Here is a 12,676-nt window from a genome sequence, read left to right on the forward strand (position 1 = left end):
ATCTCATTAATTTTCAAGCAGCATAAAATCTCAGATCTTTCATAGTTATTTACAGGCAAGTGGATGTCATATATAAAGGCCCTGTGGTGGGAGTCAGTAGAGCAAATATAAGGATTTTAAAAAGACATACAAGCATGAGTGGAATATAGGGAGTGTAGGGGTCATGGTCTGAGATAAGGCTGGGAGGTGGTGAGCCTATGGGACACTTGGCAAATCCTGTCGACACAGACCCAGGGGGTATCTTGGCCATTCGTTGTGACAAAGCTGCCTTCAGACAGAACATGTGGAATTAATAAACTGAGCTGGAGGGAGCATAGGACAGCAAGGCTTGGGCCAATGTAAGCCTATGAAATAATTTTTAACAAAGGAAGATAGTGAAAATAGGAGGTGTTTTCTTAACATCCTGTGCTCCGTGGTGAAAAATTTTGCATTAGCATGCCACTTCATAATATCACTATTAGAAATTAGAAGTCCTCCTCTCAGCGCCCCAAGTGAACAAGAAGCTATCATTGACTATCATTGCTGTCAGTCATCTTGGGTACAAAAGGAGGCAGTCATCTTAAAAAGGAAAAGTGATGCCCCTTTAGTATTCACCAAGCGTGATTCTGGACAAGCCACTTTTTGTCCACCCCTCTTACAGTGAAGGGAAGGGACTGGCTGAGTTTTAAAGGCAGACAAAAGGGAAAGAGGGAGAGAAGAGGGAGAGAGGAGATAGACCTCACCAAGTGAGAGCTGCAAAACCAGCCTGGACAAAATTTGATTATGACCTAACATTAGTGAAAAATAAACGTAATTTCTTGAGCAGCCCTCGGATCCATTCTGGCTCTTGGAGATCTGAACTGTTCACTCACTGCCTAGTAAGCCTGCAAAGAATGGAGTTGTCCTGGATATTTGGCCAGAAAAAAAAAAACAAAAACAGTATCCACAAACAGGGATGTAATCAGGCAGAGAGCCTCGTTAAGAAGTTTTGTTCTTGTCCTAGGAGTGATGAGAGATCACCGAAGGATTTAGAGAGGGGCTGTATCATCAGGCTTGGGTTCCAAAGCCTCACTGAGAGAGCCGGGGAGCTGACTGATCTGAGATGCTCCATGCAGCTGCCCTGTAGGGCCTGTATTTCCTCCGTAGTGCCTCACTGCAGCACTGAGCTTGCAAAAGATCCTATCTCACTCATCTTTATGGAAATTTCAAAACGGAAACAAAATAGCACCAGGGCTTAAACCATTCTTGGGAATTTCCCCATCTTTCCCTCTAAATAATCAGCACATAAATTGCAAAAAAAAAAAAAAAAAAAAAAGCAGACATGGGCCCAAAAGGGAGTGCTCAGTTTCAAGCTGTTTGCTTTCCTTCCTCCCAAGGCTCTCTGGCCCTTACCCGGCCTGAAGACACAGAGAAAGTGTGAGGGGGAGGGTAGGAGGGTAGGTCAGGCAGGGCAATGCTGAGCCTGGGAAGAAAACAAGAGCCTTGTTTAGGGTACTGTGGCTTATGTAACTCAATTGTGCCCAGTTTCCACCTGGCCAGGGGCCTGGAGTGAATGCTGAAGATGCAAAAGTAGAGGCTGCCAGAAAAGCCAGGAAACTGCTGGCAAGAGCGCCAGTGGTGGGGTGCAGGAGTGGGAGGAAGGCTGGGAAATGCGGCTGAGTCACATCTCCGGAAGCCCCCCATCATCACCCTGGTGGCTCCTCTGCTGGCAGGTGCCTCATGAAGACCTGACCCAAAGTTTTCAAAACTCTGCGGTTTCTCAACCCTCCTCTAGTAATCCATAGTACTCCCCCGCCTCCACTTGCCAGCCTCGTGATTCCTTCATTGACACATAGCTCAGTTCCCATAAAAGGGCTGGTTTGCTGCGTCGGGGAGTGGAGTGGGACAGGTATATAAAGGAAGTACAGGGCCTGGGGAAGAGGCCCTGTCTAGGTAGCTGGCACCAGGAGCCGTGGGCAAGGGAAGAGGATACACCCTGACCTGCTCTGCGGCAGCCAGAATGTGTGTGAAGGCAGCTCAAACAGGTACCGGGGCTAGTCAAGGTCAAACCATCAGAGTTGTGTTTTCAGGCCCAGACAGCCCGCAGAGCCCTCTACCTGCTGGGTAGGGGACTAAGGGACTGGGGAAAGGGGGAGGGGAAGCAGAACCAGGGGCCAGGGGAGGGACTAAGGCTACAACCAGGAGGCGGGGTGGGCTGGGGGGACAACGGTGTGAGGGGGGTTCTCAGTTGCTTGGGGGAGGGAGCAGGGCGGAAGGGCAGGATGCACTTGTGGGGTTCTGACCCTGGATTTCTCTTCAGGCTTTGTGGTCCTAGTGCTGTTCCAGTGCTGTGAGTAATCCCTCCACCCCTACTTTAAGTCCAGCGGTGTGGCGAGGGCACAGGGCAGCTGTGGAAGAGGTCTTAGATCCAGGGGAACACTTGGCCAGGTTTCTTCCGTGCTTTCAATGGCTTGGAAATATTCACGTTTGCTAAACCGGAGTGAAGAGTATATGAATGTTTATTTTACTATACTCTTTGGTTATGTGAAAATTCTCAAAATAAGAAACTTTTAAAGGTCCTGGTTCAGTGAAGGCTTTGACTAACAGTCCCTGGGAGCCGCTAGTACAGTTGCCCAATAGCTGCTTGGATGAGTGATGCCCACATTGTTTGCAGCAGGAGAAACGGAATTAGAGGCGAGGAAGGACTTCCTGGTCCATTGTGATATTGTGCCCCAGCTTGGGGGACCTGCTGAGAGAGCACAGGACAGCCATGCTGGGTGGGTTACGAGTTAAAGGCACTCTCACCAGGAGGCAGAGAAAGGTGGGCCAGAGTCCCTCATGGATGAAGGACCTCACTACAGGTCACTAAAGGTGCCAGCCTGAATGCCAGAGCCATCTGTGACACAGGCTGTCTTGGGCCTGCCCCTCCCACAAAGCCACTGCTTCCGAGAAGCCTATTGTGTTGGCACCAGGTCCCATCTCACCCTTATTCCCCAGCTCCTACCCTTCCCCCACACAATGCCCGTAGCGTATTCATCCCCTGCATTTGATCTTTTCTAAGCATTTTCAGAACAGGCCTTATTTTCCATAGTCAGGGAACTCCCCAGAGGCAGGGGGACCTGAACCAGCTCCTTTCAATTAAGAATTAGGACTTTGCTCACAATCTGCGTCCCACTCCTCCTCACCCACCCCCACACCCCACTGGTGCTCAGCTCTGGGCTCAGCCTGAGGTCTCTTGCCGAATCCTGGCCCCGGGCCCCACCCCTGACTTCTCCTTCAGGCTCTGCATACAAACTGGTCTGCTACTACACCAGCTGGTCCCAGTACCGGGAAGGCGATGGGAGCTGCTTCCCAGATGCCATTGACCGCTTCCTCTGTACCCACATCATCTACAGCTTTGCCAATATAAGCAACGATCACATCGACACCTGGGAGTGGAATGATGTGACGCTCTACGGCATGCTCAACACACTCAAGAACAGGTTGGGCCAGGGCTGGCCAGGAGCGGAGGGACCCGCTGGGCTGGTCCCAGGGCAGGGCAACCCCACCCAGAAGGATGGGCGAGGCCCCACCCTACTCATCTATGACTGGAGAATTAGAGGGGCTTGGCTTAAATGGGCGGAGGGGATGACCGTAGGTGCTGGACAATATTTGGGGTGATGAGAGAGTGTAGATGGAAGCACAGCTGAGCCCCTCTGGGAAGGGGGAACCCTCTCCCTGCCTCAACGTGCTCTCCAGGGAGCATGGAAAATGTGCATGACTCTACTTTGCCATACTCTGTCTTCTCCACTGGGGAAAACAAAAATGGGCAGCAGACCTCAGAGTAACTCCCATGAAGCCTATGACCCCTCAGAGATCCACCACTATGAATCTCTATGGGATTCCCAAGAAGTCCTATGGGAGGACATCAGTGACTTAACCCAGCCTCTCACCCAAAGCAGGAAACCTACTATGGCCCCTCAGACATGGGGCCACCCAGTGTCATGACAACCACATTCCACCCCTGCCCTCCCCACCTCCCTGTGCCCCACAGGAACCCCAATCTGAAGACGCTCCTGTCTGTCGGAGGATGGAACTTTGGCTCTCAAAGGTAGGAGCCTCTCCCCAGGGGCAGGACAGCAGAGGATGATGGCAGAGGAGTGAGGAGCTTGGGTCTCCCCCACCCACGGTATGGATGTTCCAGGGGCTCCAGACTGGTTAGGTACAAGGCCTACCTGGTTGTCAGGGGCCTGCCTGATGTGTAGCAAAGAAAACAGAGCCCAGAGAGGGAGCGGGACTTGCCAAGAGTCACACAGCAAGTTAACAGTGGATCTCCCAATTCCCTGCCGACGCTCTATTTACTACCTTACAGGCCCAAAAATATGGGACTTCTGGGGCTACTGCCATTAGGGCTGGAAAGAGACAGATGGAAACCAATGGTGAAATTGAGGAGTGGGGAGACCCTGGGAGAAGTCTTCGGATTAGGTGGGGTTGGAGCAGGGCTTGAAATGGGGGTGGGTATGGCCATTGTTGGCACCTATGTGCTGGGTGCTCTCTCTGTGTCCAGCACCCTGTCTCCCCATGATCCCATGTCGTCCTCACAATAGCACGGTGAGCTGTTATGATTGTCCCCATTTTACAGATGATAAAACTGAGACTCAGGTTATAACCTTTCACAGTAACTGGCTAGTAAGTGATAGAGTAGGACTTGGAAACCTGGAATGCTTGGCTCTAAGGCACATGCATGCCTGGAGGTGACCCCTCTCCCAGTCATGCCCTCCCAGAGCTGTGTGGCCTCAGGCTCCCAGCTCTGCAGGTCCTGGAAACCCCACCAAAGGCCCAAGGCACCTAGCATATCAGTGTTGAGCACACCTCAGGGCTGATTTGGTCCTAGATTTTCCAAGATGGCCTCCAACACCCAGAGTCGCCAGACTTTCATCAAGTCAGTACCGCCATTTCTGCGCACCCACGGCTTTGATGGGTTGGACCTTGCCTGGCTCTACCCTGGACGGAGAGACAAGCAGCATTTTACCACCCTAATCAAGGTGCTGGTCAGGTCAGGGACAGGGAGGGAGGTGGGCAGGTAGGAGGGAATGGGGTGGGCTAGAAGCTGGCTTCAGCTGCTGTCCTCCTGAGGACAGGTAAAGAGGGACTTCAGCCTCGCTGCAGTGTCCTGGGACCCTGTGCCCTGAAGACCTCACACAGCAAGGAAGGTTTCTTGTGACCATGGTGGGAGGTGGGAGTGGGGTTCTAAGAGGTGGAAGGTTGTGACTGAGCGGAGCACCCACTCGTCACCACCCACTTAGTGCAATGCCCACTGTCCACCCTGCAATCCCATCCTGATGCCACCCATACCCAGCATGCACTGCGTCCAGTGGCTCTCAGCTCTGTCTGGGGCAGCCCAAGCATCTCCAGTTACCAGGGGCAGAAGGAAGTCTAAACAAATTGTTCACAATACCAATAGAAATCACTTTAACTTTGGGATTTCACGTACCAGCTAGAACAAAGCACAGACCGAAAGGCAAATGTCTCCCAAAGTCATTTGCAGGCCAATAGGGGTCACCCACTGTTCCCATGCTCCCTCCAGGACAGGGAGTAATTGAGTGCTGATGGGTGTGCATGGGTCTGGGGACAAGAGTAGTCAGTTTTTTAGGAAAAGGATGGGTGACCTGAGGACGGGACCACTGATGAGCCACTTTATCACTTCCACTAGGCCCCAGGCAGGTTGGAGATCATAGCAAATGGGATGCACAGAGACCTAGGCCCCCTCGACAAGTCTACCTCTCATGCCCTCTGGGACCCTCTCTCTCACCTGCCTGTCTCCCATCTAGGAAATGAAGGCCGAATTTGCAAAGGAAGCCCAGCCAGGGAAAAAGCAGCTCCTGCTCAGTGCAGCAGTGTCTGCGGGGAAGGTCACCATTGACAGCAGCTATGACATTGCCCAGATATCCGAGTGAGTCTCCTGCCCCAGGCAGCCTCCCCAGAACCTCTGTCAACACTCCTGTTTCCCCACCACCCCCAGCCCTAGCACTGCATGTAGACTGAGGACACTGGGCTTCCAGTCCCAGTTCTTCCAAAGCCTTGATGTGTGACCTTGAGCAAGTCGCTTACCTGCCCTGTGCCTCAGTTGCCCCATCTGTCAAATGGGGCATAACAATCCTTGCCTTTCCTTTTTCACTTGGGCTGTTGTTGAGCAGTTGAGAGAGTTGCTATGAAAGTATTTTGGAAAGGGAAATGGAAAAAGCTATTCAAACCCTCTGGCCATTGCAGAGTTACTTTCTCCATGCCAGGCTGAGCAGAGTGCTGGGCCCTGGAAAGGCCAACAGCAGCCTCTTTCTGGAGTGCTGGGGAGTCCTTAAGGCTCTCTCACACACACAGGCCTCCCCCTTTCCTGTTGGCCCCACGCCTCATCCTCACCCTGCCCCTCATGCCTGTGAGGAACAAGGAGCAGCCAAGCAGCCTCATCTCTCCAGAGAGCAGAGCCATGGGTCTTGGGAAACCCAGGAGTAAGGAACAAAGACTCTTCAAAATGACTTCAGAGCTTCCTTTAGGATCCCAGGGAGGTGTGAACTCAGTGCTTAATTAAATGGATTCTTTAGAGGGTGGGAAACAGGTGGCTCTCAAACATTTGCCCCACGTATCCGAAGAAGCTCGTATTCGTGCAATCCGCCCCCAGTGGGCTCACCGGGTTTTGCGGGTGTGCAAAACCTCCTCCCACCCAGTGCCTCTTAGGTTCAGGTCATCCTTTGGCCTTGCTCTTTCCCCGCCAGGCTGTCTGTTGATGCTACTTTGAATCTGCTTTCACTGAGATAAGCATGGCAGGAGTGGTGGGGGGTAAGGTGGGATAGACGCCAGCTCCCAAACGTGTGCTGGGCATAACAGAGGACCCGTTCTTGACTGAAGTGCCCTTGTGGGACCCTGAGCCCATGCCCTGGAGTGGCACAGGGTGGTGTGGCAGCAATGGGGTTCAGGCTAGCAGCCTGTCCGGCTGCTGTCTGCTTCCCTTGTTCACATCCTGCTGGAGCCTTAAATGGGAGCCCAAAAGCTTTCCTCTTTTTTTATTTGTTTTTTTGTTTTTTTGAGATGAAATCTCACTGTGTTGCCCAGGCTGGAGTGCAGTGGTGCAACCTCTGCAGCCCAGGTTCAAGCAATTCTCCTGCCTCAGCCTCCCGAGTAGCTGGGATTACAGGCACCTGCCACTGCCTCTGGCTTATTTAGTAGAGACGAGGGTTTCACCATCTTGGCCAGGCTGGTCTTGAACTCCTGGCCTCATGATCCACCCTCCCCAGCCTCCCAAAGTGCTGGGATTCCAGGTGTGAGCCACTGCACCTGGCCGAAATCTTTTCGATTAATAATTTCCTGCCTCACCCTCCATCACCTTCCTCCTCAGACACCTGGATTTCATTAGCATCATGACGTACGATTTTCATGGAGCCTGGCGTGGGACCACAGGCCATCATAGTCCCCTGTTCCGAGGCCAGGAGGATGCGAGTCCTGACAGATTCAGCAACACTGTGAGTTCTCAGAAGGAGGGAGGGCCAGGAAGGGGCCGCAAGACCTGCCATCTGCCAGTGCTCACACACCAACCCCTCTAGTCCTCAGTACAGTCCGGCAAGACAGGGGTTATGAGGCCCATTCCACAGATTAAGAAACTGAGGCCCAAAGTCTGGGCATGCTCCGTGCCTCTGGGAAGGTGGTCTGCAGGGTAAATGGAGTGTAGGCAGGGGGCAGAATGGGGAGAAGCTGGGAACTGAGGAGGTGGGAGCCATTGTGCCCCCAGAGCCAATCACCTGATTTCTGCATCTGTCAAATAGTAATAGTCCCTTCCTGTGCCTCAGAGGATTTTTTTCAAGAATGCAACCGTAAAATTCACTTTAAAGTGACATGATCAGTTCCCGGAGGGACAGGGGAATCCCCAGTGCACCGTATACCTATAATTGCTGTCAAGACAGCAGCAGTATTAATTGCTCAATCTTCCGCACCTGCGCACTAACTGCTCACGTTGTTCCCACCCTACCCCACCCAGGACTATGCTGTGGGGTACATGTTGAGGTTGGGGGCTCCTGCCAGCAAGCTGGTGATGGGCATCCCCACCTTCGGGAAAAGCTTCACTCTGGCCTCTTCTGAGACTGGTGTTGGAGCCCCAATCTCGGGACCAGGAATTCCAGGCCGGTTCACCAAGGAGGCAGGGACCCTTGCCTACTATGAGGTAATGGAGTTAGGGGAGAAGGTAGGATTCCCCCCACACCACCAGCAGGCCTGGGGAAGGTGATTCCCCACCACGTTCTTGCTTTTTCTCCTTTGGGAATAAAGAAAATGTCCGGTTGCCCCCGCATGCCAGAGGAAGTGGAAGGGAAAGGTTAGGACATTTGTTGCTGAAAGTCTCCAGCAGGTACAGGCACATGGGCCTGCACCACTAGGCCCCTGGGATATCCCTCTGGCTGCGGGGCTGAGGTCTCCCTTCCAGCCCAGGAAAGAGCAGAGGTCAAGAGGCAGGGTTTTTGTTTCATCTAGCCTCCGCTGCTCTATATGTCCTTGGGCCTGTCCTCAGTGTCAACCAGCAGGCCTCGCATCTCTGTTTAAATGGAAGAAGCTAAGCAGGGCCAAGGCAGCCACCATCTCTGGGATATTTGCATCTGTTTTCTATAAACTTGTGTGACGCATGCAGCCTGCAGACCCTGGAGAGAGTGAGGCCGCAGGAGGCAGCAGGAGCTAAAAGAGATTTGGAGAGTGGCATCTCCTGGTGACCTGCAAGGTCTCAGAACGACTCCCCACATGACCCTTCCCCTGTTATCTGCTCAGATCTGTGACTTCCTCCACGGAGCCACAGTCCATAGAATCCTCGGCCAGCAGGTCCCCTATGCCACCAAGGGCAACCAGTGGGTAGGATACGACGACCAGGAAAGCGTCAAAAGCAAGGTAGGCTTCCCCAAGGCCACGCCTCAGGACAAAGAGAAAGAAGGAGGCCCTGCTCCCAGCAGCCAGATTCCTGTCCCTTGCACTGAGGGCTGGGCTGGGCTCACAGAGCACATGTGCCCTGTACACACTCTGTGCCAGGGAACCCAGCCCTGCTCCTCTGGGCCTCCCCTGCCAGGTGCAGTACCTGAAGGACAGGCAGCTGGCAGGCGCCATGGTATGGGCCCTGGACCTGGACGACTTCCAGGGCTCCTTCTGTGGCCAGGATCTGCGCTTCCCTCTCACCAATGCCATCAAGGATGCACTCGCCGCAACTTAGCCCTCTGTTCTTCTGCACACAGCACGGGGGCCAAGGATGCCCCATCCCCCTCTGGCTCCAGCTGGCCAGGAGCCTGATCACCTGCCCTGCTGAGTCCCAGGTTGAGCCTCAGTCTCCCTCCCTTGGAGCCTAGGCAGAGGGCCACAACACACAGATCTGAGCTCAGCCCTGGTGGGCAGGGAGGTAGGGATGGGGCCGCACGGATAGTGAGGCATCACAGTGTAAGACTCGGGATTAGTACACACTTGTTGATTAATGGAAATATTTACAGATCCCCAAGGCTGGCAAGGGAATTTCTTAAACTCCCTGCCCCCCAGTTCTTATCAAAGGACACCATTTTGGCAAGCTCTATCACCAAGTAGCCAAACATCCTACAAGACACAGTGACCATACTAATTATACCCTCTGCAAAGCCCAGTTTGAAATCTTCACTTAGGAACGTAATCGTGTCCCCATCCTACTTCCCCTTCCTAATTCCACAGCTGCTCAATAAAGTACAAGAGCTTAACAGTGTGTTGGCGCTTTGCTTTGGTCTATCTTTGAGCGCCCACTAGACCCATTGGACTCACCTCCCCCATCTCTTCTGGATTCCTTCCTCTGAGGCTTGGGACCCCTGAGCTTGCAGAGATGAGGCCATCATGTCCTCTGCCTAGCCGCAGAGAGCCCCAGTGGGAGGCCAGCATCCTCAGATTCACCTGCCTTGGACTTAACCCAAGCATGGCTGATGACCTTCCAAATATTAAGAGGCCGAGTCAGGGTGGATCACGAGGTCAGGAGATTGAGACCATCCTGGCTAGCATGGTGAAACCCCGTCTCTACTAAAAATATAAAAAAAATTAGCTGGGCGTGGTGGTGGGTGCCTGTAGTCCCAGCTACTCGGGAAGCTGAAGCAGGAGAATGGCTTGAACCCGGGAGGTGGAGCTTGCAGTGAGCCAAGATCACACCACTGCACTTCAGCCTGGGCGACAGAGGGAGACTCTGTCTCAAAAAAAAAAAAAAAAAAAAAAAAAGTCATTGCCATCCAGATTTCTAAATTAAATTCCCTGTTGAAAGAAACTTTTTATGTTTCCTGAAGGTTAGCAGGCCCTGGGAAAGAAGTCTTTTCATCCCAACACTCCATCTCTTCTGACCCATGGGAAGGTGGTGGGAGCTCATCACAGGACCAGGTTAGAAAGCCCCGAACCCTGGACCCTCAGGGCCAGCAGGAAATGCAGATGCCATCTCATGCACCCTTCCTGCCTATTGGGACTGGAGTCCCTTCAAAGTGCTTAAGAGATAGCCCTCCAGCCTCCCAGTGAGGGGCAGCTCATTACCTTGGAAGCAACCCATTCCATTGCTGGACTGAAATCTGTCAGCAGTCCTAGGGCTGGGCTTAGCCCTTTGTTCTGTTCATCCCTCCCCTAACACTCATCCCTCCACCCGTCCAGAGATCAAAGTACCTCTGCTCAAGCTGGACTGAGAGAGGAGGTCGGGAGGATGTGATGGGGTTGTTCAGAAGAACAGACAGATTTCCAGCCTTTATGAGATGGAGATGGTCTCATCAGGCTTCTGTTGAATTCCCAGAGCCCTAGGAATGCCTTTATCCAAAGAGACTCCAGATATACACTCCAAAACTAAAGAGAATTGATTTGTGGATTCTCTGATGTTTGGATTATCTGTGACTTGGGATAATCACAAGCTGGCCTGATGATTTGTGACTCTGGTTTGAAGTGGAGGGAAGGAGGAAATATCTGAAATCTGAACCAGCTGGAGCTGGGCAGATGCTACTGATCCCAAGGTCATAGCCCTGCTGAAGGCGAAGAAAGCAAGGACTCGGCAAGGCGTGGGGTGGGGTGTGGGGAGGGGGTACCTGGCATTTCACCTTTGGCTAGTGGGGCCAAGTATTCCCTAATCCCTGCCACTGCCCACCCCACCACACAGGGATCTTTGAAACCCCAGGGCTGCAAGCCTTCATGGGCAGCCAACCGCCCTCCCCTGGGGCCACCCTTCCCCCCGCCTGGGACAGACTCTCCAGGGCTGACTCAGGGTCCTGTGGGGTTAGTCACATTCGCTTATAGCTGCAGAGTCAGAGGCCAAGGATGGAGATTGGACCAGCTGGGCACCAGCACCCTGGCTGTTGAAGGCCAGTCGGGGTGATGGATGAGGGAGTGACTCCTCAAGGGGCCCTTGTGGTTCCAGGACCCGCTCCCTGCCTGGCAAGACATGGAGTCATCTAGCAGAAGGCAAGGGCATCCAGGGAGGGCCAGATCCAGAGGCTCCCAGGCCCTGCACTGCCACTCCGCAGCCGAGACAGCAGGGTTGAGAGGCAGCCACACCCTGGTGTCCCTAGTCCCCAGGAAAGGGAAGAGCATGCATGCTGCTGAGGCCCCTGAATAAATCATTTACTTATTTTTACACTGTGAGCACGTCTTACATGCTAAAGAGTGCATAGATGTATTTGTTTCATTTGAAGAATGACTATGTAGTGAGAACCTGTGTAACCACCACCCGGGTCAGGAAAGGAAACCTCATTAGCACCCCTGCAGCCACCATGCTCACATACACTCCTGTTCCTCTGCCTAGAGGCCATCGCCATCCTAACTTTTGTACTGGCCTCATCTTCCTTTCTGGCCTTACCACCCACGGATGCACCTTGAAGAAGAGAGCCCGGTGTTGACTACATTTGGATTTAATGTAGATGAGACAGATGAGACGCACCATTTCTGTGTGCCTTGCTCTTCTGCTCATCACTGGGTCTGTGAGTAGCTGAAGTTGCTCATTTGACCCCATGCTTTGCTTTATATTTGCATAAACACTCCACAGTTATTTATCCATCTATCCATCACACTGTTGAGGGGCAGCTGTTTCCCCCCAACATTTTACAAGTACAAATAACATTACCATGAACCTTCTTCTTCACGGCTCCTGGGGCATGTGTGGGTGTTACATGAGTGGCACGGCTGGGTCATGGAGTAGGCACCTCATCCATTTTACTAGGCACTAGTAAAACTCTCACATTTTCCAGAGTGACTGCTCCAACACCAGCAATAAAAGTTCTTAATGCTCTCCCTCCTTCCTGACACATGGTATTTTCTGGCTTTCCAATGATTCCCAGTCTTAACATTTTATTGAATAAATGAATCAACAACTGGAAATCTGGCCATATCTGCCTCCTTTGGCACACTGAGAAAGTCCAAGCCCACAGACTGCTTGGAAGAGTCTAAAAGCTTCAGAGTGCTCTCCTCCACTGGGGCGTCTTCAAGATCTGCCTATGACTGCACCCCACCCCGAAGGGCAAGGGGTTCTCTGTAATAGGTGGAAAACTGAGGCCCACGGCAGGCATCAGGGAGAGTAGCTCCTTACCAGCCGCCCAGCAGAGACAGGAGCCAGAGGACTTAGTCCCCCTTTCTTAGTTCCAATGCTGGAGGACCATCCTCTGAGCAGCTCCACCCTCAGCATCTCAATTCCCTCCCTCTCTAGGGCCCTCAGCCTCATACAGCACAGGCAAGAGTCCCTGGGAACTGT

General features: G+C 52.8%; 1 protein-coding gene across 1 annotated transcript; it reads left to right on the plus strand.

The window, feature by feature from the left end:
• The first annotated feature begins 1,709 nt into the window (after positions 1–1,709).
• CHI3L1 (chitinase 3 like 1) lies at positions 1,710–9,685 on the plus strand. Its single transcript, XM_007988888.3, has 10 exons — positions 1,710–2,003; positions 2,279–2,308; positions 3,239–3,440; positions 3,992–4,048; positions 4,832–4,982; positions 5,769–5,890; positions 7,328–7,451; positions 7,964–8,146; positions 8,740–8,856; positions 9,032–9,685. Exons 1-10 carry the CDS (start codon positions 1,979–1,981, stop codon positions 9,170–9,172), a joined length of 1,152 nt encoding a protein of 383 aa, XP_007987079.2. The 5' UTR covers positions 1,710–1,978; the 3' UTR covers positions 9,173–9,685.
• Positions 9,686–12,676: the final 2,991 nt, after the last annotated feature.

Source organism: Chlorocebus sabaeus, chromosome 25, assembly GCF_047675955.1.
Source record: "Chlorocebus sabaeus isolate Y175 chromosome 25, mChlSab1.0.hap1, whole genome shotgun sequence".
Taxonomy (NCBI): Eukaryota; Metazoa; Chordata; class Mammalia; order Primates; family Cercopithecidae; genus Chlorocebus; species Chlorocebus sabaeus.

Bases quoted from the DNA above. Each gene is read 5' to 3' on its own strand.
- CHI3L1 (XM_007988888.3), top strand. From the start codon at position 1,979: ATGTGTGTGAAGGCAGCTCAAACAG. The intron at 2,309-3,238 runs GTGAGTAATCCC...CTTCTCCTTCAG, and splicing joins CCTAGTGCTGTTCCAGTGCT to GCTCTGCATACAAACTGGTC. The intron at 8,857-9,031 runs GTAGGCTTCCCC...CTCCCCTGCCAG, and splicing joins AGGAAAGCGTCAAAAGCAAG to GTGCAGTACCTGAAGGACAG.